Source organism: Sorex fumeus, unplaced genomic scaffold, assembly GCF_029834395.1.
Source record: "Sorex fumeus unplaced genomic scaffold, SorFum_2.1 ptg000100l, whole genome shotgun sequence".
Taxonomy (NCBI): domain Eukaryota; kingdom Metazoa; phylum Chordata; class Mammalia; order Eulipotyphla; family Soricidae; genus Sorex; species Sorex fumeus.
In genome coordinates, this window is record NW_026606157.1 from 1,954,021 (window position 1) to 1,977,797 (window position 23,777).

At 41.4% G+C, this 23,777-nt stretch overlaps 1 protein-coding gene across 1 annotated transcript; it reads left to right on the forward strand.

Moving 5' to 3' along the window:
* The first annotated feature begins 1,393 nt into the window (after positions 1-1,393).
* MGST1 (microsomal glutathione S-transferase 1) lies at positions 1,394-21,741 on the forward strand. The gene is made up of 4 exons (XM_056134590.1): positions 1,394-1,504; positions 8,534-8,674; positions 11,840-11,934; positions 21,384-21,741. Exons 2-4 carry the CDS (start codon positions 8,549-8,551, stop codon positions 21,628-21,630), a joined length of 468 nt encoding a protein of 155 aa, XP_055990565.1. The 5' UTR covers positions 1,394-1,504; positions 8,534-8,548; the 3' UTR covers positions 21,631-21,741.
* The last annotated feature ends 2,036 nt before the right edge of the window (positions 21,742-23,777 follow it).

A 23,777-nucleotide genomic window follows, 5' to 3' on the forward strand; every position in this document is an offset into this window, starting at 1 on the left:
ACCTTTTCCCCATAATGTCTGTAAGATGAGAGCTGCGTCACCACACAAGAGATTCCCTTGGTGAACCCTCAGAATTGACTTTTCTCAAACTCTGTCCTAATGCAGCTTCTGCTACAAACTGCTTCCAGAGTAGATGGGAGAATAAATCTAGATTTTAAAACATACAGATATGGGGGGCTGGAGCAGTAGCACAGCAGGTAGGGCGTTTGCCTTGCAAGGGGCCAATGTGGGTTCGATTCCCAGCATCCCACATTGTCCCCTGAGCACTGTCAGGGGTAATTCCTGAGTGCAGGGCCAGGAGTAACCCTTGTGCATTGCCGAGTGTGACCCAAAAAGTAATAAATAAATAAATAAAATATACAGATATGTCAATAAGGCATGAATACTTTTGATGTCAGATTTTCCAGTCCCCTACAATATGCTTATTAATTCATTTATTTATTTTGCGGGGTGGGGATGGGAAGAGGGCTCAGGCAGTGCTACTCAGGGCTGACTCCTCCTGGTTCTGTGCTCATGGATCACTCCTGGTGATGCTGGGGGGGGGGGGAGGGGAGGTGACTGTGGTGCTTGAACCCAGGAGGCCTCATGTGAGGGCCTCATACAATGTGTTTACACAGAAATTACTTTCAGGACTAAGGTCATTTTTTGTTCCCTAGAACAAACCAATCATTCTTATTTGGGGGGGGGATTGGAAAATGAACTTGTTTAGCAAATCCCAGACTAGTCCAAGGACATCCCATAAAGCCAAAGAGATTAAATAAATAAAAGTAGTAGTAGGTGATAATTGTGTAAGAAATAGTATCACGGGAAAGGTAACATAACTGAGATACTTATTGGGACGTTTTTGAGACAGTCAGGGCAGCTAGATCTCTGTTGTTGTGGGGAACAGGAAATTTGGGGTTATCCCTAGTGGCAACACGGACGTCAGAATACAGGCGCTTTGCCAGCACTAACTCCAGACTACGCCTACACGTAGGAGTCTGGGGGTCACAGACCCAGCGGATCTGTACTCATCTTGAGCCTGGGGGCCCAAACCCACCTTTTAAGGAGGCTTTGGGGGCAAGCTGAATGAAGAAACAACACTTTCTTCCATCCCCCGAGAGATTTACAAGTCCTATAAAACTTTGAACGCTTTCAAAATGCAGCAAGAAGTTGCTTAAGGTTTTTTTTTTTTTTTTTTTTTTTTGCAGCTACCTAGACGCCAATCTCCTCCCCTTTCCCGCCGCCCACTCTTAACTCGTTAGGGGACCCTGAGCCTGCGGCTAACGTCCCCTCCCCCCACTTGCAAGCGGGGCGGGGGCGGAGCCCGCAGGGGCAGCCAGGGGGCGGGGGGGGGGGGGGCCGGCGGGGTAGGGGCGGGGCTTGGCGGGCCGGGGAGGAAATTGACAGGAAATTCACCGGCAGGGGCGCGGCGCCCGCTTGCACCCGGCTGAACCCAGACGGTCCCTGCAGTGAGCGCAAAGACCCGCCCGGTGACACCCGCTCGGACGCCGACGCGCGCGCGGTGAGTGCTGGCTGGGGGCGACGGGGTGCAGGGACCGGGTCGTGCAGAGCCCGGGAGACCCCTGCCCGCGTGCGCCGCCTGTGCTCCAGGGACTTGTTAGAGTTGGCTCGGGACTCACGTCCCGGTCCCTTTGCGGGGGAGCGCGTCCCACTCCGGGAAGGTAAAGGTCCCACTCCGGGAAGGTCCCACTCCGGGAAGGTAAAGGTCAAGAATCAGTTAGTGGCTCCGGGACGAGTTGCGAGCTCCTAGTCTCCGAAGCTTTCACTTGGAAAGAGGCTTTTTTTTTTTTTTTTGAGCGTCTGGGGTGGGGGGTGGGGGGGACAGGTAGGAAAGCGCCGGAGTTGATAGCAACTTCTGATCTCTCCCGGGTCGGGTTTCTGGAAGGAGTTGGCTTTTGCACCCCTTGCAGACCTAGGACTGGCGCCTCGGGCATGGTTTAGGGAGGCGGGAGAGAGGTCAGCAAATTGGAAGTAAGAATGAGGAGGAGGATATCTTAACAGCAGTGATTAAAAACAACAACAACATCAACCAGATGCAGGAGAGCATGGTTTCGATTCTGTGATGTTAGTATGTCTGGAAAGCCAACGGGAAACTTCCTTTTGGAGGGGAAACTGTGTGTAAGGAGAAGGGGAGAAGGGAAACACCTAGGGGTTAAGACCTCAGAGACTGTTGCTGTGGGTAGCAGGACAGTCGACCAGCAATTCCTCCACTTCCGGCTCTTGAATTGGTGCAGAGTCCTTAGATAGTCAGTTTTTCTCCTTTTCCCCCTGTAGTTTGGCCGTGGGGATCCCTCTTCTCCCGGCACCCCCTCCTCCCCAACACACGCACACAGTATAGAAGCCAGTCTAGTCTGGTCTAGCGTTCTCTGCACCCCCACTCTGAGTTTACAAGCACCCAACGCTCTGCAACTGGAGAGAGAGTTGAGGGCAATTTGAGGTTCCCCGTCTTCAGCTTCTCCCAATTAGGAGGGCTGTGTGTGTGTTGATCATAGTTGGTCATTTTTTTTTAAATGACATGAATTCAGATCTGAACATTGCTCTCAGGCAGACAAAGATGGAATTTCAAAGGGTTCACTTTCAAGCAGCACTTACGGTTGGGTTTGGGAGCCACACCCTCCTTAGGGTGCTCAGGACTGACTTACTCCTGGCTCTGTGTTAGGGATCACCCCTGGTGGGGCTCCAGGGACTATATGGAGTGCAGAGAATCCAACCCTGGCATGTGCAAGGAGCGCTTTTAATCCCTGTGCTCTTTCTCAAGGGAACCAGATTTATGAAACACTGAAGTTAGAAAGCAGCTCCCTGAGAACAGCGTCTACCCCTTCACTCCCAGGACCACCAGGCTTTTCTCCCAGCCTCTGGTCTTGAAGCCCTTTTCTTTGTCTGAGCCGGTCTCGGAGATCAAATTTTCAGGCTTTAGGACCCACTTCAGAAAGTTCTCGGATTGTTCAACTGTGAGAAACTCTTGATTTCTTTCTTTCCCGGCCTTTCAGTTGGCTCCAGAAAGAAGAAAATTGCAGAGTCATGGCCCCAGTGATGTGTACCCTGATTTTCTGTTTTTCGCAATGTTGACAGAGATAAGCAATCATAAAAGAAAGAGGAGAACTTTGCTCTCTCTGGCCTGAAGCTTGTAAAGGGCAGAGGAATATTCATTCCTCAATCTCAAGATGATAGAGAATGTAAGGACTTGTGGGGAGGGGGCTGGGAAATCACCTTTAGAATAGCTTTGCACAGCAAAAGCCTATGATCTAGTAATCTTAGCTTTAATGCTAGCTAAACCTCAAACTGAAGTTTGTGACTTCTTTTTTTCTTTTTGGGTCACACCCGATGATGCACAGGGGTTACTCCTGGCTCATGCACTCAGGAATTACTCCTGGCAGTACTCGGGGGACCATACGGGATGCCGGGAATCAAACTTGGGTCGGCCGCGTTCAAGGCAAACTCCTACCAGCTCCAGCCCCAGTTTGTGACTTCTGATCTGCATTTAAGTCAAATTATTCTCTTTTCTCCCTGACTTCAATTCCCTTTTATGTTGAAGATCAGTGTGATGTACTCTGGTGAGATCTCTGAGTGAGATCAGGTGAGAAAGTTCTTCGAAAACTCCCAGTGTACCCTGAGTCCTAGGGGCTAGGTTTACTGATGTTTAGGTGATGTTTAGGCCCGCTGCCCTTCTAAGCAGAATTACAGTTTCTTCTTTGGGTGCTCACGAGAATCCCGTGAGACAGGGGTTTGTAGCCTTTCCATCAGGTGAGTAGACGCAGAGTGAAATTGCCACTCTCAGTGGTGGGCCCAGGGACCCTCTGATTCCAGAGTCTGCTTGTGCTCACAAAGGAGCAGGCGCAGCATGTAGGAAGCTTGTCACAAGTTGGATGCGAGGGGCAGGGGGTTGTCATTCAGATAGGACAGGGAAGGGACCATTATGACAATGATAGGTGGAAATGATCATGGTGGGTAAGAACTGAGTGCTGAAAGGAGGTAAAGAGATATACATGACATATACATGATGACCTTTCAGTACGTGTATTGCAAACTATAATGACAGAGACAGAGAGAATATAAGTATCTGCCATAGAGGCAGGTTGGGGGGGGGTGGCCAGCGTGAAAATGGGGACTTGCAGTAGAATGACAGATGACAACTCTCATATGTGGTTATATGAAGAAACATAGTAAAAGAATGCCAATGGTTAAAGGCAACAGAACCTGAGAATTGGTTTACAAAGCTAGTTTACCAAGGGTGGGAGGTGTGATATGAAGAGGATGCGACCTTGGGATAATGATGGAGGGGAGTAGAAACTCTGGGGAAACTGTCACATTGGAACACTGTATATATGACGTGTATTAAACCCAATCATGGCAATATATCAAAAAAAGGGGGGGGGACTTGGTGGTGGGAAATGTACACAGGTGAAAGGAACAGGTGTTGGAAGATTGTATGACTGAAACCCAATCACAATCAACTTTGTAACTGAGTATCTCACGGTGACTCAATAAAAATAAATTAAAATTTTTTTTAAAAAAGCAAAGAAGAAGAAAAACACGGGACAGAGCTCCGGTGTGTGCTGGGCAAAGTGGAGGTCCCCCACCAGTGAGGGACAGGAAAAGGCCCCGCATTGACCCAACACTGCTCATCCGTGTCCTGCTTGATTTCCTGCAGTTTCTAGCCATGGTCCTGCTGCTCCTTGTCAGGGACTGTTTCTAGACAATTCCCATCCCTCTTTCTGTGACAGTTTCCCCTCTTTCTGTGCCTGCCGCCTGCTCTCCTTCTTTCTCTCCTGCTGACAGGCCTCCGGGGTGTGACTTTGGCTACAGGGCTCAGCCGTGATGCAGGCTCCAGGCAATGGACTGTGAAACCAGCTTTGGGAAAACAAGTCCAGGCCAAGGGCCCTCAGTCCCTGCATGACTTGGCAGTCCCGGGTGTAGTCTTCAGTCCTCCCCTGAGACTGGGAGTGAGCTAGGCCTGGAAGGCGGGAACCCGGGACCCAGAGGGGGAATCACAAAGACCTTTCTGGCCAGTCTCCTGGGCCTTAATGCTAAGGGGTTCCACCACATTCCTGAAGATTGAGCAACTCTTCTTTGTATGAAGGACACTTCTGTTTATGTTGTTATGTTCTGTTATGTTCAAAGAAACCACCTCCTGTTTCCTACCCTGGTCTCTTGATCCTTGACATCTTTTTGTTTTCTGGTGTGTGTGTGTGTGTGTGTGTGTGTGTGTGTGTGTGTGTGTTCTGGAAGATTTCTGTTGTTATTCTTGGTTCTCTCCATTTTCACTGAGAGGGAAACATTCTCAGGATATTGAAAACATTCTATTTCATTACTAAATAAAGTATTCTAAGGCAGACCGTGAGTGACCTACAGAAACTCTTACTTTGGGGATTATTATTACACTTACTGCTTGATAAACTTCTTATCCTCACTATGATCTCCACTTCAGATATCTACCTAGTTGCATAAAAGTTATATGTCCCTTCTGAAGGGGGTTACTTCTCTCGAGTGTGAAGCCTGATGCAGTTTAATCATGCTCTTCCCTTCACCCCCTCCTCCACCCCGCCACAGAACAAGAATAGATACAAAACAAGCTATTCAGAATCTTGCCCTGAGAAGTTACAATACTGTATACTTTCAGGATAACAGACTTGTGGATGAGTTATGTTTGTTTCGTTTCTTAAACCATATCTATGAAAAGTAGATCCTTTATGTGCCCTTTAAAATAGGAGTCACTTAGGAACCTTGGTTTCTTTCACTGCAAAACAAGGACACTAGTTTCTGCCTCATTGCATGCTTGGAGGATGAGAGAAGAGAAAGAACAAGGAGTGCCCGCCTTGGCAGCACCAGAGTAGGCATTCCATCCAGGTTGCTGAGTAAGAATCAAGCAGCGTGCAGTATACTGAAAGGGAACACGCGGTGTGGTCCATGCACGCCTTGTGAGCCCAGAGCCTTGGATTTCCGGGTTCTGCTTCCTACCTCTAATTCTTTAGTCTGATCTTCTCTGAGATGAACATAGGTCTGAGGAGGCTCCTGTTAGAGTTTCAAAGATGGTGTGAGACATGCATGCATAGCGTGTGGTTGAGTTGTGTGCATTGTCAACTCAACTAGTTAAATATGAATGCTGTGATTTATACTACACTTATCAGTAACACATAGGCAATGTTAGGACCAGTAATGGAGTAGATAGAGATAGATCGGTAGATAATTCGTAGATGGATTGCCTGATGAGAATTTTCTAGATGTCAGTCTAGTAAAGTTGCATCCACGGATATGTTTAAAACTTAGGACAGAGGTTCCAAATTTATTTGGCCTACTACCCCCTTTTCAGAAAAATATGACTTGGTGCACCCCTGGAAATCTCTGTCCTTGAAGGGAACAAATGCAAAATTCTCCCAATTGCATCTGAGGCTTCTGCAGCCCCCTGGATAATTCCAGAAGTTTGGGGAGAAATTCTGTTGGCTTGAGGAAATACTGATCTAGAAGAAATTAAGCATATTAAATGGCATTGAAAATTGAGTCTCAGAAAAGATTTGTTTTTGTATAAAAGGGAGAAGCAGATAGCCTTACTGGAATAAGAGATTATTTTTTTTTTAAATGCAGGGAGTTTGAATTTTAATTTTCCCCTAAACTCTTGCCTACTTTGAAAGTTTTCTGAGTTTATTCTCATTTATACTTTCTTCTCCATACCTCATTCCATGTAGCAGGAAGTGAAGTAATTAGCAGAATTAGATAAAACAAGCCTTGCTTCTTGCTGTCCATGTGTTGGTATTAATGAGCTGGAGCGATAGCACAGTGGGTAAGGCGTTTGCCTTGCTCGCAGCCAACATGGCAGACCTGGGTTCAATTCCTCCGCCCCTCTCGGAGAGCCTGGCAAGCAACTGAGAGTATCTCGCCCGCATGGCAAAGCCTGGCAAGCTACCCTAGACGTATTCAATATTCCAAAAACAGTAACAAGTCTCACAATTTGTTCTGAGACATTACTGGTGCTCACTCGAGCAAATCGATGAACAACGGGAGGGCAGTGCCTCAGTGCATGAGGAGGACAAACTGAAATTTCACGAGAGATTTTTCACAGGCCAGGTGCTGTGCAAAGGAAATTCTTTGTCACATTAGTTCAGTTCTGAGTGCAGCCTTGTAAGTTAGGAGCTGCTGCTGTTCCCATCTTATCAATGAAAACATTGACGCTCAAAGAGGCTAATGCTCTTAACCAAGGTTAGAAGTCAAATGATGCACGTGGCGTTAAAATCTTGGAGGCAGACGTTTTGGCTATTACTGAAATAAGCAGCTCCAAACTGAAGTGGGCTTACATTAGAATGCAGGTGTTCCTTGTTCAGGTCGTGGCACTAACTACTTACCTCTAAAGAGAGTAGTTCAGTTCTGGAGCTATAGGACAGCTCATAGGGCGTTTGCCTTGCACACAGCTGACCCGGGTTCGATCCCTGGCATCCCATGTGGTCCCCTGAGCACCGCCAGGAGTAATTCCTGAGTGCAGAGCCAGGAGTAACCCCTGTGCATCTCCGGGTGTGACCCCAAAAGGGAAAAAAAAAGATTCCATCTCTTTTCCAATCCTAACTTAATGCCAACATATGATCTTAGTTTGTCTTACAATGTTTAATCTCCTGAGTTTTGTTTGTAATACTGCCTGCCTTTTCATTTTTACCATTTATTGTGTGCTGTCTTAAAGCTAAATAATATGTAATTAGAACTAATGTTAAAATTAAAAATGACTCTATGATGATTTCCTCTGAAAATAAGTCAAGATACTGAATTTTTGTTTTTAAATTTTTTTAATTCCAGGCACTATGGTTTACAAAGTTATTTGTGATAGGGTTTCAGTTTATACAATGTTCCAAAGTCACATGGTTCACAGAGTGCTCCCCCAAACCACCCTGCTTTCCTTTGTCCTCCCCTAATCCCTCCACCCCAAAGACTATAACCCAGTCCTTAGATCCTGCTTCCTTTGGGACGTTTGTTAGTTCCTTACTGGACTGTAGCACTGTCCTCCCGTTGCTTGAGCGGGCACCAGGAACGTCTTTATTGTGAGACTTGTTACTGTTTTTGGCATATTGAATACGCCACGGGGAGCTTGCCAGGCTCTGCCCTGCAGGCAGGATACTCTCGGTAGCTTGCCGGGCTCTTTGAGAGGGACGGAGGAATCGAACCGGGGTCGGCCGTGTGCAAGACAAACACCCTTCCCACTGTGTTATTGCTCTACCCAGTTCCTTACTAGGTTCTTTTATATCCCACATGAAAGAAATTGTATATTGTGTATTGTATTCTATATCTGTCCCTCTCTTTCTTCCTAACTTCATTCAGCATGATACTTATTCTCCAGTCTGGCCATGTAGCAGCAAATTACATGATTTTATCTTGTCTTAGGACTGGGTTGTATTCTACTGCATATATGTAGATCATAGTTTCTTTATTCAGTCATCTGTTCACAAGGTATTTTTAAGAGCAGTTTGCTAAAGGCTGCAGATTAGCACACAAAGCGATCGACAATAATGTTTGCTTTCCTCTGTCTTGTCACACCTTCCTAAAATTTTAGACCCAAGCTGCAAAAATGGTTGACGTCAGCCAGTTAATGGAAAATGAAGTATTCATGGCCTTTGCCTCCTACACAACAATTGTTCTCTCAAAGATGATGTTTATGAGCACTGCGACTGCATTCTATAGAATCACAAGAAAGGTAAGACATTTAAATTTTTTAAAGTCTTTTCTTAAAGAGTTGAAATTCTGAACTAGAAGTAATATAAGGACTTTGGCGGAGAGTGTTGGATGCTTTGGTGGCGGTGGTGGTAGGTGGGTAGAGTAATTTGATATATCAGCACCATTAACATAAACAGGTTTCTAAGTGTTACTTAATCCACAATAAAGTTTATTAAGAGAAATCCTGGAAAGCAGTGTTCTTTACCTGTTTTGGTCAAGTTCAGTGGCATATATAATTCTGTCTCTGAAGCGTGCAATCATTTGTTGTAGACATATCTGATATGTAACCAGACAGTTACTTTTCCCCAGAAACTAGTAACTAAACTAAACTTGACCTAAATTGTTCACGGTCACTTTGTGACCCTTTTTGCCATGCATATGAGATTGATGGTAAGTCCTTTTCTAGGAAATTTTCTGTGATATTGAAGGTCGTTTTGCCAACCAGAGTTTAGAAAATAGTCATTTTCCAGATACTTAACTAGTTTTTCAGTTCTACTGCAGATGGTGGACAAATTGGTATCAGTCTCATGATTGAGACAAAGCATCTGAATTATCTATAATTCTTCAGGGAACAGACTTTCTAACCAGCTCTGTAAGGATGATTCAAAAAATCTAAAGTCCCTGGATCAAGTGGTAGAAAGATTTTAGAATACATCGATAGCATTCAAGTAGGGTTTACACAGTGAGGAAATAGCAGAAAAATGACCTTGCGGATGTTAAACCATTTCCCTGGGGATGGCCCCTGTGTTTGTTCAGCAACTTCCTAGAAACGCCTCTGTCTCTCTCTCCTTCTGGCTGTCCTGAGTTCTTGTCCTGCATTCTCATTCTTCAGGGCTTTGCTTATGACTAGATTTCATAGCGCTCTAAGGTGTTTCCTCATCACTGTCTTGAGGTGTAAGTGCTTACAGGGATGTTTACCCTTTCATGCAAACACAATACTCCCATGTCTCGATCCCAGATGGGACAAGGTGTGAGAAAAGCAGGTGACCACGTGGTGCTCACCTTCCCATTTCCACTGGCTTCAAGAGACAACATGGTGTTCATGGTAGAGTGACAGACCCTGTGTGTGTGAAGAAAGGAAGAGAATTCAGACTAGCGTTAAGGCAAGGCCTGGTGCTTTCTTTCCTTCAGATCACAGGATCATTTGACTTTGCTAGCTTTATTCTGTGAAATGAGCACTGGTGTGTCCACTGAACTGATGAGGAATTGGAGGTCAGAGAGGTTACAGAGTTTCTATAGCTTTTCACATCCGAAAAGGGTGAGACTACAACTCAGCTTCACTTTGGTTTCCACCCAAGTCTCCCGCACTTTCCATTGTGATGATTTATTTACTTACACAAAAAAATATTTATTGAATATATCCTGTGTGCCAGATGTTTATTTCAGGAATAAGCCAGGCAGATCTGACCTCATGGACTGATACTGAATCTCACCCTGCCTGCCTGTCTGTTTTCAACAACTTTATCAGGACTAAATGCTCCCAACATAGGAAGGAAAATATAGTCAGTGGTGGAAAATGCCTGCTTTACAAATAAGCTCTGGGTTCCATCCTTGGTGCTACCCACATGGACCAAGTAAATTGCTTGAAGCTCTGTTGTCTGGGATCTCCCTGCACCACAACAGAGTATGTGATAACTGCTACACAGTTAGGTGTATTCCCGCACTGCGGCTCAAACAGTGCGGTGATTCCCCCAGCAAGCACTGTGATAAAGATGCATCAGTCCTGAAGCCAGGGGCGTGGCCTCCACTGAGAACTGTGTGAGCACTGTAGAGTTCCCCAGTGAGCACTGCAACTGGAATATACTCCAGCTCCACAATTCAAGTATGTGATCTCTGGCAAGCACTGTGGCTGAGTCTGGCAATAGCATGACAAGATCTGAGACACTGCCTCGCCCCCCTATCATGGGGACAGCAGCTCTACACCAAGGGGGAAGGACAAGGGAACCCAAGGAAGATTAAAACAAAATGATTACATCTTGAGCTTAAATCAAGGCGGCATTATTGTAGGAGACACTAGATGAGCATATGGATTTGGTAACTCAGATTCTGCAATCTCTGCTAGCTACCAGTTCAGTCGGTAAAAGAGGGCTGCATAGTCGCCCAGAATCTGGAATACATTTCCTGCCCTCACTCTTGAAGCTTCTTCCTACTCTCTCATATCCTTGGCAGATAAATTTTTGGCTCTCAGATGAGCTAATCAAGTACAAAGGTTAACAAGCCTGCCCCTAGCTACCCTCAAGTTGTATTAACAGTGGTTCCCCGAATCATAGTCCATCATGACTTAGAGTGATGCCCTCTTGGCCGTTTTTGCCTCTTATGTTGTTGTTGTTCAACAGAACTATATTTATACATTTATTTAAGAATTTAAGGTCTTTATTTCATTCTTCCTTTGTTTCTCCTAAATCGTTGCATTGCGCATTCTAAGACACCCACACTCCAGATTGAATTGCAATTTCTTTTCCTGCTCTCTCTCCCTCTCTGTCTCTTTCTCTGTCTCTCTCCCCCTTTCGTATTTCTTAAATAAGACATTTATTTTAAACAGAGGATTGCACTGTTAGCAGAAACTCAAGTTTAAACTATGGGTGCTGTCTCCTCTCGTGTTTGCTCTATTGTTCCAAGTTTTCCTTCATAAAGACCCAACCTGAATATCGATACTTCTTTTGCTAACATGTGAATGATTTTTTAATTTTATTTTTTGCTTTTGGGGTCATACCCAGCAATGTTCAGGGGTTACTCCTGGCTCTGCACTCAGATTTACTACTGGTGGTACTTAGGGAACCATATGGGATGCTGGGAATTGAACCCGGGTCAGCCATGTGCAGAGCAAACATCCTACCCACTGTACTATCACTCCGATTCACATGTAAATAACTTATTAAAGATAATATCCCTCCATATTATTTGGTGTTCAACATAGGTTTGTGGGATTTCAAAATTACATTTGGGGTCAAAGCGATAGTACAGTGAGTAGGGCACTTGCCTCGAAGGCAGCAAACTCGGGTTCAATCCTGGCACTGCGTATGGTCCCCTGAGCACCAGCAGGAGCGATCCCAGAGTGCAGAGTTGGGAGTAAGCCCTGAGCACTGCTGAGTGTGGCCCCAAACACACAAATGAAAATAATCAAATAAAATTATATTTGGTATAGGTTTTTGTCAACCCAGAGGACTGTGCAAGCTTTGGCAAAGGAGAAAATGCCAAGAAGTACATTCGGACGGATGACAGGGTGGAACGCGTACGAAGGTAAACCCGCTATATCTTGGACTTATTTGTTTGATTCAAGAATTTGGTTCAGGGTGTTAGGTGAGCCTATTGGGGTCTTGAGCAAATGCGGCCGCGCGGTTCCGGAGACTATAAAATCCAGCCCCTGGAACCGCGCGGCCGCATTTGCGACATCTTATCAGAACATCTTTTTATGACATCTTATTATCTCATTCCTACTTTGGACAAACTTGCAGGCTATCGAATGTAGCCTGTCCACAGGGCAGAGTCTGGCAAACTCCCCGTGGCGTACCAAATATGCCAAATACCAGTAACAATGATGGGTCTCATTCTCCTAAAGAGCCTTGAATATAATCTCAGGGCTAGGATGAAAGAGACGTTACTGGGGCCTGCTCGAGGCAGTCGACGAATAACAGGATGATGAATGAATGAATGAATTGGGGTCTTGAAGAAGGAAGTTATCTGTTACCTAAGCGTGTGAAGGTCATAATTATAGAAATGCTAGCTAGGATCTTGGGACCTCTACTAAGACTTCACTGGGATGAGCTGCTAATTTTTCTGTTTTCGGTACCTTTTTGTTCAGCGAATGACCTGTTTCTGTGCAAGGATATCTAAAGAGGAATGGCATGTAGGAGGTCAGAGGAAGATGGTGAATTCTTGTAGGTTCATCTTTCTCCAGAGGGCAGACTTTTAGCTTGTATAAAGGTTGAAAAATTTGGTGTTTTTGCTTAAGCAATAAAAATTTCTTTATCGATATATTGTATATGCTGGCCAATTCAATAAACAATTCAAAGGAATAAATCAGGATACCATCTGCACAGCTTCCTACCTCTGCATTTTTTACTTAGGTTGATATTTTTAAAAATTTTAGTGGCGATAATACTGGTTTCGAACAGTGCGCATGTTTTAGGCATATAGGCTTATACCTCTTCAAATGAATGTTACTCCACATCACCGGAACTACCAGTATGCCCCCTGACCCCCCCAATCTTGTGGACCCCTTCTTTCCTCTGCTTCCCTCTCACTGGCCCCTCCAATAACCACAGTTCTCCAGAACCTAGGATTTGTTTCTGTTAGTGTTCCCTATTCCTTTGCTTTCCTCCTTTATATCCTGTGTGTGAGCAATGTTATTCAATATTTTTTCTTTCTCTTTCTGTTTTATTTCGCTTAACATCACCCCTCCAGTTCCTTCTATGTCATCACAAAAGGCAATAGTTCATCTTATTGTTGAATAGTATCCTGTTGTGTATATACACCACAATTTCTTTATTCCTTCATTTATTTATTTATTTATTTATTTGTTTGCTTTTTTTGGGTCACACCTGGCGATGCTTAGGGTTAACTTCCGGCTCTGCACTCAGGAATTACTCCGGGCAGTGCTCAGGGGACCATATATGATGCTGGGAATCGAACTCGGGTCAGCAGCGTGCAAGGCAAACGCCCTAGCCGCTGTGCTATCGCTCCAGTCCCTGTTCCTTTCTTTTAATGTAATCCCACCTATTTTTGCTTTCATTATATTTGCTCTTATTATAATTTTAAAAATTGCCAATGAGTCTACCCTCTAATTTTCTTTCCTAAGAGTTTTACGGTCTTGCACCTAAATCATTAATTTATTTTGAGTTGAGTTTTGGAGGTGGGGTATTAGAGAGGGTACAGTCCAGTATCATTCTTTTGCCTGTAGAAATCCTGTTTTCCCAAAACAATTTACTGAAGGAGCTATACTTTCCTATTTTGTATACTTGATTTCTTTGTCATCATTAATTGACTATGCCAAAGTTTGCTCCTGGGCTTTGTGTTGTGTTGCATTGATCCATGGGTCTGTTTTGATGCTGATAATATGCTCCCTTGATTACTATAGCTTTGCACTATTGTTTGGAAATAGTATGTGTGTTGACTCCAGCTTTGTTCTTTGTCAAAATTCCTCTGAACATTCAAATATTTTATTGCTTCAAAAGCTTTTAAAATGATTGTTTTTATTTCTATAAAAATATGGGACTTTGGGAGGGATTATACTCAATCTATGGGTTGAGTTTGTTAGTATACATTTTTTTATTTCTTTAAATTAAATTTATTTATTTATTTTGAATACCCAGTAACCACCAGTAACCATTTCCTACCACTACGGATCCCAGTAACCCTTCCACCCCCCATTCCCCCCATCCCCCTCGCCTCCATGGCAGGGCATTCCCCCTATTCTCTCTTTCCTATTGGGTGTTGTGGTTTGCAAAAGAGTTAAGCCTGATTTTCAGGGAGAAATGTTGGATAATTTACTTTCCATTGATCGCTTTATATATAAGGAGGTGTCGCACAGCCGTGTCAGTGGCCTGCGCGGTTTGGAGTAAAAGTCCTGGTTCCTGCATAGCTGAGCTATGCTTGTAGAGGCTCATGGTCACCGGGGTTCCATCTGGACGAGGCAGGATTTGGCACCTACCCCATCTGGGATTTCCCGGTAATCTCGGCTCTCTTTGGGACCTGTAGCATTCTCCGGGAGCTGTGGAGCCCCCCCGTCCCCCCGCCTCCCCCCCCCCCCCCCCCCCGCGGCCTTTCTTCTCTGTGGCTGTGTGCTGTCTAGTAATACATATTTTAAGAATATATTTGTTATTCCAAATCAGGAGGATATCTTTCCATTTGTTTGTGTCTTCTTTAATTTCTTCCACTAGTGTCATATTTTTCAGTATAAGGATCTTTCATTTGTCAACTTGGTTAACTATTCTGAAGTATTTCATTCTTTTTGATACTATTATAAATAAAATGACTTATTGTTTTCTCTTTCAGATAGTTTGTTGTTAATACTTAAAAGCTCATTTGGTCTCTGTGTTTAAATTTATTTATTTGCATTTAAAAGCATAATTGAAAGGGACGGAGAGACAGAACAGCAGATTGGATGCTTGCTTTGCACATAGCCAACGTAGGTACCACTAGCACCACATAGGGTTCCCTGAGCACTGCCAGAAGTGATCCCTGAGCATAGAGCCAGGGGTGTTAAGCTCTGAGCACCACCAGTGTGGATCAAAATCCAGAATAAATAAATAATTTAAAATAAATAAAAACACAATTGAAAGGCTGGAGAGATGGTACAGGATGTTAAGGTACATGATTTCTGTGGCCTAACCTGGCTAGATCCCTGGAATTACATTGTCCCCCGGAACAGAGCTGAGTGCAGTTTTGGTCAATGGTCCCTCTGAGCACTGCCCCCCAGATGTGTCTCTAGAAGTTCCTTAGCACCCCATGGTAACCCCTGGCTTCACAGGGCCCAAGCGTTACCACATTCTCACATGTCCCATAGTTATGTAAGCAAAAATAGAACTGATTTTGTATTTGTTTCTAAATTGATTTTGATTTATTCATTTTTGGTTTCGACTTTTTTGTGGCATCTTTTGAGTGTTGTATAATATGTCACCTGCACAGACTCACATTTTTATTTGAATGATTTTATTTCTTTTTTCTTGATAAATTCCTCTGACTAGGACTTCTAGTATTGTGTTGAACATAAGTGAGGGCACTTGACATTTTTTACTGCTGAATTAGTGTTAACAATTATTCCGCTTGTCATTTATGGGCCTTTGTTACTGTGATACTTTGTTTCTCTACTACTATTAATCTTGATTATGTTGAAGGATAATCTCTCTTTAGAGTTTTTTGAGAATTTTCACCATGAAAGGGTTTTAAGTGCTGTCAAATGTTTGTTCTGTGAATTTTGAGGTTATCATGTGATTTCTGTTCTTTTTAAAAATAACATCACATTTATTTGCAGCCATTGAACCATCCTTGCACCCCTTGAATAAGCATAATTTTATAATTATATGTGATTCTTTTCATTATTTTATTAAACTATTGTTAAATTAGATTTGCTAATAATTTATAAAGTATTTTGGCATCTGTATTGGTTAGGATAATGTTGCTTGTTGGAAGTGTATACAGGATATTGGCCTATAATTTTCTTGTGTCTTATTTTGACATCAGAATAATACCGACCTTGAAAATAAGCTCGGGAGTGTTTCTCCTCTTTTTGTTGTTTTTGGAAGAGTTTAGGAAGTATTGATTTCAGTTCTTCATTTAAATGCTCAGTAGAACTCACCAATGAGATATCTTTTGTCTTGGATATTATTTGGGGTGGGGTGGGGTTTTGTGAATTCATTCTCTTTACTGGAAAGCTACTGAGAATATCTCGCCCGCATGGCAAAGCCTGGCAAGCTACCCATGACTTATTTGAGATGCCAAATACAGTAAGAACAAGTCTCACAATGGAGATATTACTGGTGCCCGCTCGAGCAAATAGATGAACAATGGGAGGACAGTGCTACAGTGCTACTGGTAACTTATTCATTCAGATTTTCTATGTCTTCATGATTAGGACTTGGGAAGTTGGCTGTCCCTAGAGACTTATCTATTTCATCTGGTTTGTCCTATTGCTTTGCAATTGTTCACCATAATTTCTTAAGCACCATCTCTAAGGACTCTTTGATTTTCTCTACTCTTAGTTAGAATGACTCCACTCTTGATGGTTTATTTGAGTTCTCTCTTTTTTTCTTGGTGAGTCTAGCCAAAGGTTTCTCTGTTTTTCTTTTTAAAAACCAGCTCTTAGTTTCATCGATCCTTTCTGTTGCTTTTAAAGTCTCTGTTTCACTTAGTTTCACTTTGTTATTTCTTCCCTTTTACTAACTTGGAAGTTAGTTTGATTTTCTCTTTTTTGTTGTTGTTTCCTGAGGTCTTAAATTAGATTTCTCTTTTCCTAATGCAGGCATTTATCACTATAAACTTCTCTCTTAGAACTCTTTTATTACCTGCTATAAGTTTTTTTGTGTTTTTATCTTCATTCATCTTCATATATATTTTATTCTCTTGGTTTATTCTTCAGCCTATTATTTAGTAATATGTTTAATTGTCACATATTTCTGAATTTTCTAGTTTCCTTCTTGAAATTGATTTCTTGCTTCATGCTACTGTGGTTGGAATAGAGGCTCAAGATTATTTCAAATTTCTTTAACTTACCACTATTTTTTGGCCTAATCTGTGATTTGCCCCGGGGAATATTGTGTATGTGTTGGGGAATATTGTGTATGTGTTGAGATGAATTTATTTTCTCTTGATTTTTGAGGGGAATATTATGTAGATATATGTTAAGTCCATCTGGACGAGTATGTAGTTGATATTAAATGTGTTTACTGAAGATTCATCTGTTGTTTAAATTAGGGAATTAGAGTTTCTACTATGACTGTATTGCGATTCTTCATCACGCCTATTAATATTTTGTTTATTTATGTTTTCCCATAATGGCATATATACATGTTACTAGTGCTATACTTTAAGAATTGACCCCCTCTGTTATCATATGATGAACTTCTTTATCTGTTGCAGCCTGGGCTTTTCAGTTGGTTTTGCCTGTTAGAACTACAGTTGACTTTTCAATAGTGTGGGATTAGGGTCATATCTCCCCTTCCCCATGCATTGAAAATCAGTATATACACTTTGATTCTCTAAAAATATAACAATTAATAGTCTAATGTTGACTGGAAGCCTTACTAACGGTTGATACTAATTTTCCATATTCATTGTATTATATATTGAATTCTCACAATAAGATAAGTAGAGAAAAGAAAATGTTGTTAATAAAACCACAGGGAAAGAAAAGTATATTTTGACTGTATTTATCAAAATTATATATTGAGAATCCATTGTCATTAACTGTTTCCTAATGTATCATCAAAATTACAAACCATTTTCAAATTTAATGTCTAATGTTTATCCAAATGCTGGGATAGTGGTAGGTGCATTTCTGAGGGGAAGAGAAGTTTTCATTCCAATAGCGCACAAAAGTCAAGTATGACTGCTCTCAGAATTGTCCAGTGCCCTCACTCCTGGGAAGGCACCCCCCACACACACATGCCCAGCCACTGCAAAAGTAAAGGTGTTTAGTTAGTTGCCAGTTGTACTTCTTGGAGATTTGCTGTAGGTGAGTGTGTGTGTGGGTGGGGAGGGGGGGTTGTTTTTCAGAGAAAATATTTTCCAGAATCTTCACTCTTCTGTATTCCCCTAGACTTTTCTCTCCCTACTGCTTCAGCATGTAAATTGTCAGGCCATTATTATTAGCATATTCCAGAGACTGAGTTCAATTAGCATATTCCAGAGATGAAGTGGAAAGCATGCTTTCAGGTATGCAATATTCAGAAAATTAATACATACACATGGAGCAATTAATTAAAAGCAGAGTAAAATGTGTTGAAATGTCAAGATAAGTGACTTTAAGTTGAGTTTTGAGCAGACAGAAATTAGTTGATGGTTAGGAAGCATTTACATAAGCACTTATTTACTCCTATCTCATCTTGCTCTCAAAAGAATTCAAGACCAGCATACACTCAACCAACAAGATAATGTTATAAGGCAATCAGGGCAAACAGAGAAATACAGAGAACCATTTAAAAGATGAAAAGGAGTGCTTAAGTTTGGCATTTACATAAAGGAAAGACATTTGGAATATACAACCTTTCAAGCTAGAGAAAGACCACGCACTGAAAATATTCAGTGGAGTCGAGGTAATGCTTCCTCCTTGGACATATTGTCAACAGACAGAACTGGGTGAGAGGTCTGGAAAGCCAAACTTCTTTTCTGGCCTCAGTATCTGGACTTGCATTACATACTTGAATGAAGGATTACTGTGTGTGTCATTCTACTTCTTCTTACGAGGGGTGCCAGAAAAGAGCTTTAGAACTGAAATTGGGCCCTGAAGGAGTTTATAAAATGTCTGTAGAGAATAAACAAGCAGGGTAATTAGAGAGGAATATAAAAGCCTTCCCAGAAGGTGTTAAGTTGTGTGTGAGGTCTAAGTTCCAAGGATATTGAGGAATATCTCATAAAGAAAGAATTGGAGCGATGATAGCAATTGGGTGTTGTTTGCTGGTAGAGTATCTACAATATGGAAGTACCTTCAGCTGTCGAGAGTCAAGAACTCTGACTGAGATGAGGGAGTCAGGGACATCTGGTAAGGAGTTCATTTTGTTGCTGACCAGCCCTTGACAATCCTGAACGGTATGAAGCAATTGTGATCCAGGTTCAGCTCTGCTGACATTCAGAGTGTTCCGAAGGGAAGAAAGGTCTGACTCTAACACATGACTAGGGTTGGTGAGGAGACCACCCATAGATAGAAAAAGCAAGGTGTGCCCTGGAGAAAGTGGGAACATGGAATCTTGCAGGGAGGAGGGTCCCGACAGAAAGTGATGCCTCCTATAGACATACCTACCTGCTCACCATTTGGTGGCCGTTTCGAAGTGGCCCTGAAATAAAGGATGCTATCACTCTAGGATGAACTCTGCCACTTGAGCTGAGAAAGGGTGAGAGTTGAAAGATGAGGATGAACCACTGCAGCTGCTCCCTGGGAAGCTGGAGAAGGGTCTGCCCAGGGCTGGGGTGAACAACATGAAAATGTGCTATTTTAGCCTGGAGTACAAAGAGCTGTGGAAGATCACTAGATCATTACTGGGACAAGGAAGAGTGTATGAGTCCAGCAGAAAGAGAATTGGGAAGGGGAAGACAGTGGAAGGCCAGTAACACACAGAAGGAAGGGTATTAAGGTCACAGTGAAACACTTTCCTCTCTGTGACCTTGGCTTTCCCTTTATACTGTTTTGTAGTGACTTCACTTCACATAGTTGTACTGGTGGACATTATTTTCCACAGGGTCTGTCTTCCTTTTATAGTTTCTTACCTAAGTTTAAAAGGCCTCTAGAGGGGCCAGAGCAATAGTACAGTGGGTAGAGCATTTGCCTTGCATGCGGCCGACCCGGGTTCGATCCCTGACATCCCATATGGTTCCCCGAACACTGCCAGGGGTGATTCCTGAGTAACTCCTGAGCCTCGCCAGGTGTGACCCCAAAAGCAAAATAAATAAATAATAAATAAATAAAAGGCCTCTACATGGACCCTGTTCTATGGGGGGTGGGGGGGGGTGGGGAACTAATATCCTATGGTCCAGTAGAATTCAGAAGAAGAGAAAAAATTTTCTTGTTGTAACAGACTATAGGATACCTTCTTTGGCAGTGGCAAGAATTACTGTTTTTTCTTGTCCATCTGAGTCTCAGAATGCTGTAATGTGAAAAGAAGGAGACAGGCACACTCCTATCTTTCTGCCTTTGGCTTTATTTAAAAGTAGAGTTTTTTATTAGGCCTTGCAGCCCACGACTGAACTGGCTTATGCCACCTTCTTCAGGCCATCAGATTGTTACTGTTAAGATTACTTTAGAAACTTTTTTTTTCTTTTTGGGTTACAGCTGGCGATGCACAGGGATTACTCCTGGCTCATGTACTCAGGAATTACTCCTGGCGGTACTCAGGGGACCATATGGGATGCTAGGAATTGAACCCGGGTTGGCCGTGTGCAATGTAAACGCTCTAATGCACTGTGCTATTGCTCCAGCCACTACTTTAGAAATATTCTAAGCATGACAAGAGAAAGGAAAGAAGGGAAAGGTAACTGATAATTGAATGGCCATATACAATAATTATCTCTTTGCCAGAAGAGAAGACTCATTACAGCCTGTTTTTTTTTTTAAATTTTGAAATATGTATCAGCTGAAGTATGCCATCAGGATATCAGTTTCTACTCTAGATTTTAGAGCAGGAATTTGATTCTGAAGACTTAGAGTGAAACTGTCTTTTAAAATTAAGTCTTTTCAAAACTAATCAAGTCAGTAAATATATGCTAGATGTAGAAAGGAAAATGAGGTGATTCTATGTAATGCATGTAATTCTAGCCAGAGACGCCTAGAGGTCATGAATTAGAAGAAACTGGATTTCTTGTTTGCTTTTAGCTGTGGTGTAAAGAGAAAATTTAGGAAATACATCTTCCTCTTCATTATCTGTGTTTTTTGTATAAATTTAAATTTTATATCCTTACTCTCAACTAACGTATTTCACAGTTGAGGATATATTTGTAGCACTTTTACTCATATTTGAAAGGTCAGTTCTTTATTCTTTTATTTGACTATTAAAAACATGAGATTCCTGGTATTAAATTGGAAAATTAATTTTTGACAACCTAGTGATGTGGGTAATTGCACACGGATTGTCTCAGTAACCGTTTCTCAGATACCAGTAGTGTAGGAGAGGCTTAAGAAAGATCATGACTTAAAAAAGGATATTATTTTCTTCGGAAAGAATGCTTTCTTGATAAGAAGAATCTTGAATCAATCTGACATGAGCCTTAGAATAAAAAGTGTTTTGTACCTACAAAAAATGGATTTATATAAATTTTTATGTTCTTCAAAATATAACATGCCTTGTCTATTATTTGCCCAGAATGAAATAATGAGAGTAAATAATAAGAGAGGAAGGGAGCAAAGGCACTTTGAGAAAAATGAAATCAGCCTTTACCCTTTTAAGAATCCACTAAAACTTATATTTGGTTTTAGGTGAAAGGGGAACAAGCGTGAATATTTTTCTCCTGGTTTTGAAGCTTTTGGTTTTCTTTTTCCACAGAGCCCACCTGAATGACATTGAAAATATCGTGCCATTTCTTGGCATTGGCCTCCTGTATTCTCTGAGTGGTCCGGATCTCTCGACAGCCCTCCTGCACTTCAGACTCTTTGTCGGAGCCCGCATTTATCACACCATCGCGTATTTACTGCCCCTTCCTCAGCCAAATCGAGCTTTGGCATTTTTTGTTGGCTATGGGGTTACCATTTCAATGGCCTACAGATTGCTGAAGACCAAATTGTACTTGTAAAGAAAATCATCAACAGTTCATGAGTTGTAAACAACTCATCAACTGATTTTCTTAGAATTCTCTATTTTCAATAACAGATATTTTCTTAGACTGTAAAACAAGAATTGGGGGGATCTATTTTGCATATTCAAAGTCCTAAACAGATGTCTTTGTTCTTATTTGATATTTGACTAAAAATTTCACTCGATCTTTAAGTCTTTAAAAGATTTGGTTGTAAATTGCTATAATTTGTAACATTTATTCAATATTTCATGTTTTAAATCTGAAAAACAGGAATTGCATGTATGTCAAGCCTGTATTTTGATATTTCTGAGATAGGCATATGAAATAAAGAATCTGTAGAATAATTTATCTAGTTTCATGTCACTAACTTTATTTTTCTAAAGTTTCAAATCCATGGAAAAGGAGAAAAGTAGCTCAATCAACCTCTGTACACTAGTCATATCTGCTACCCAGTGTCCTGTTCCCCCCTCCAATTTGAAAACAAATTGCATACAAATATTTCAATATTTGTCTCCCAGGAGCAATACCATGTCCGAATATACTGGATCCCTTTTCATACCCCAAATTCACAATGCTACTAATATAGACAGTTCATACTTAAATTTGCTCAATTCTCTCAATAGTGTCCTTTGTACCTATTTTGATTTGATCCAGACATTAGATAAAGACTACATAGTGCATTTTTCATTTGTTAGGATATTAATGGTTTTTTTTTTCCGTGTAGTAAAAGAGTTCTTTTACCTTCTTTTTGTCTTCTATGTCATTGAGGTTTTTTGAAGAGTAAAGATACGTGGTTTGATATCATGACTAATAACCTAGTTTTGTTTTTTATATCATCTTCTTACTTTTAAGCTTAAATTAAACATTTTGATGATGCCATATTCTTCCCATTATACATTAATAGGTAAAGCCCAATAATTAGCGACACTTTTGATATTAAATTTGATTCATTCAGCAAGATAATAGCAACCAGACCTTCTGTTGTAAAAGTATCATTTTATCTCTGTAACCATTTGCAGGCTAATAACTGAGGCTGCATATATCATTCTTCGGATTTACCCAATGGTCTTACAACACAGAGAGGTTCAGTTCATTCAGTTCATATGATATTCAAACATAAATAAATACACAAACTTACGCTACGTATAGAAGTATACAACCCTATAAACACACCTGTCAAACCTATACATTCACACAAATTTATATAATTTTTTTCTATTAAAGAAATTACAAATAAGGTTTATTCAGTTTTTTTGACAATTTGCTAATGTTAATCATGTTTTGCTTCTAAATCATGAGTTCATCTTTAAAATGAATAAACTAGTTAATAAGAGCCCTTTTTTGCATAATCAAAAAAAGCTATTTTTTTGCTGGGGAACAGGGGATGCGCTTTTAAAAATTTTGATGCTTTCAATCAAATTTAAATCAATTATTAATTTTCCTTTGTATCAGTTGATTAATCCCAGTTCTAAATAAATTTCTCTTAGGTAGTGCTTTTAGCAGGTTTGGTTGTTAAAATTTGCACACAAAAGAGAAATCTTAATGTAATATTTTTGGTTTCATAATTGGAACAGCTCTTAAGTTTTTGCGAGTCTCTGCTTATTTTCCTAACGTTAAAATCAGTGTGTATCATGATCTTAGCTTCAGAAAGTTTTATGGTAGAAAATTTCAAGTTTGAAGGTAGCATGAACAGGAAAAGTTCAACATTCAAGGATTGTTCTGCTCTCTCTCTCATTTCTATTATTTTTTTATTTTATAAAGTAGTTCACAATATTTGATTACATTTAATATACGAACACTAATCCCACCACCATTACACCTCACTACCACATTTGGAATGTTCCCGAGCCTCCACCCCCGCCCCAAAGCAGAACCGAGATTATTTTGTATTGTTTGTTCTGAAAAGCCGCTGAGTGAAAATGCTCCAAAAAGTTTCTTTAGAGGAAAGAATGTGAAGATTGCTGTATTTCACCCAGGGGCCATTAAGCCCTTCTATAAGTGATCACTAACATGTTAAAGGTTGAGCCTTGTGTGCTTAATATATATATATACATATGTGTATGTGTGTGCATATATATATATGTAAAATGAATATTTCCCTCTAAGATTGATTGCCTCCTACTTTAAACCCCATCAAATGTGGT

Coding starts and splice junctions, on each gene's coding strand:
- MGST1 (XM_056134590.1), top strand. CDS start 8,549: ATGGTTGACGTCAGCCAGTTAATGGAAAATGAAGTATTCATGGCCTTT. Junction 8,675..11,839: donor TCTATAGAATCACAAGAAAG/GTAAGACATTTA, acceptor TATTTGGTATAG/GTTTTTGTCAACCCAGAGGA. Junction 11,935..21,383: donor AGGGTGGAACGCGTACGAAG/GTAAACCCGCTA, acceptor CTTTTTCCACAG/AGCCCACCTGAATGACATTG.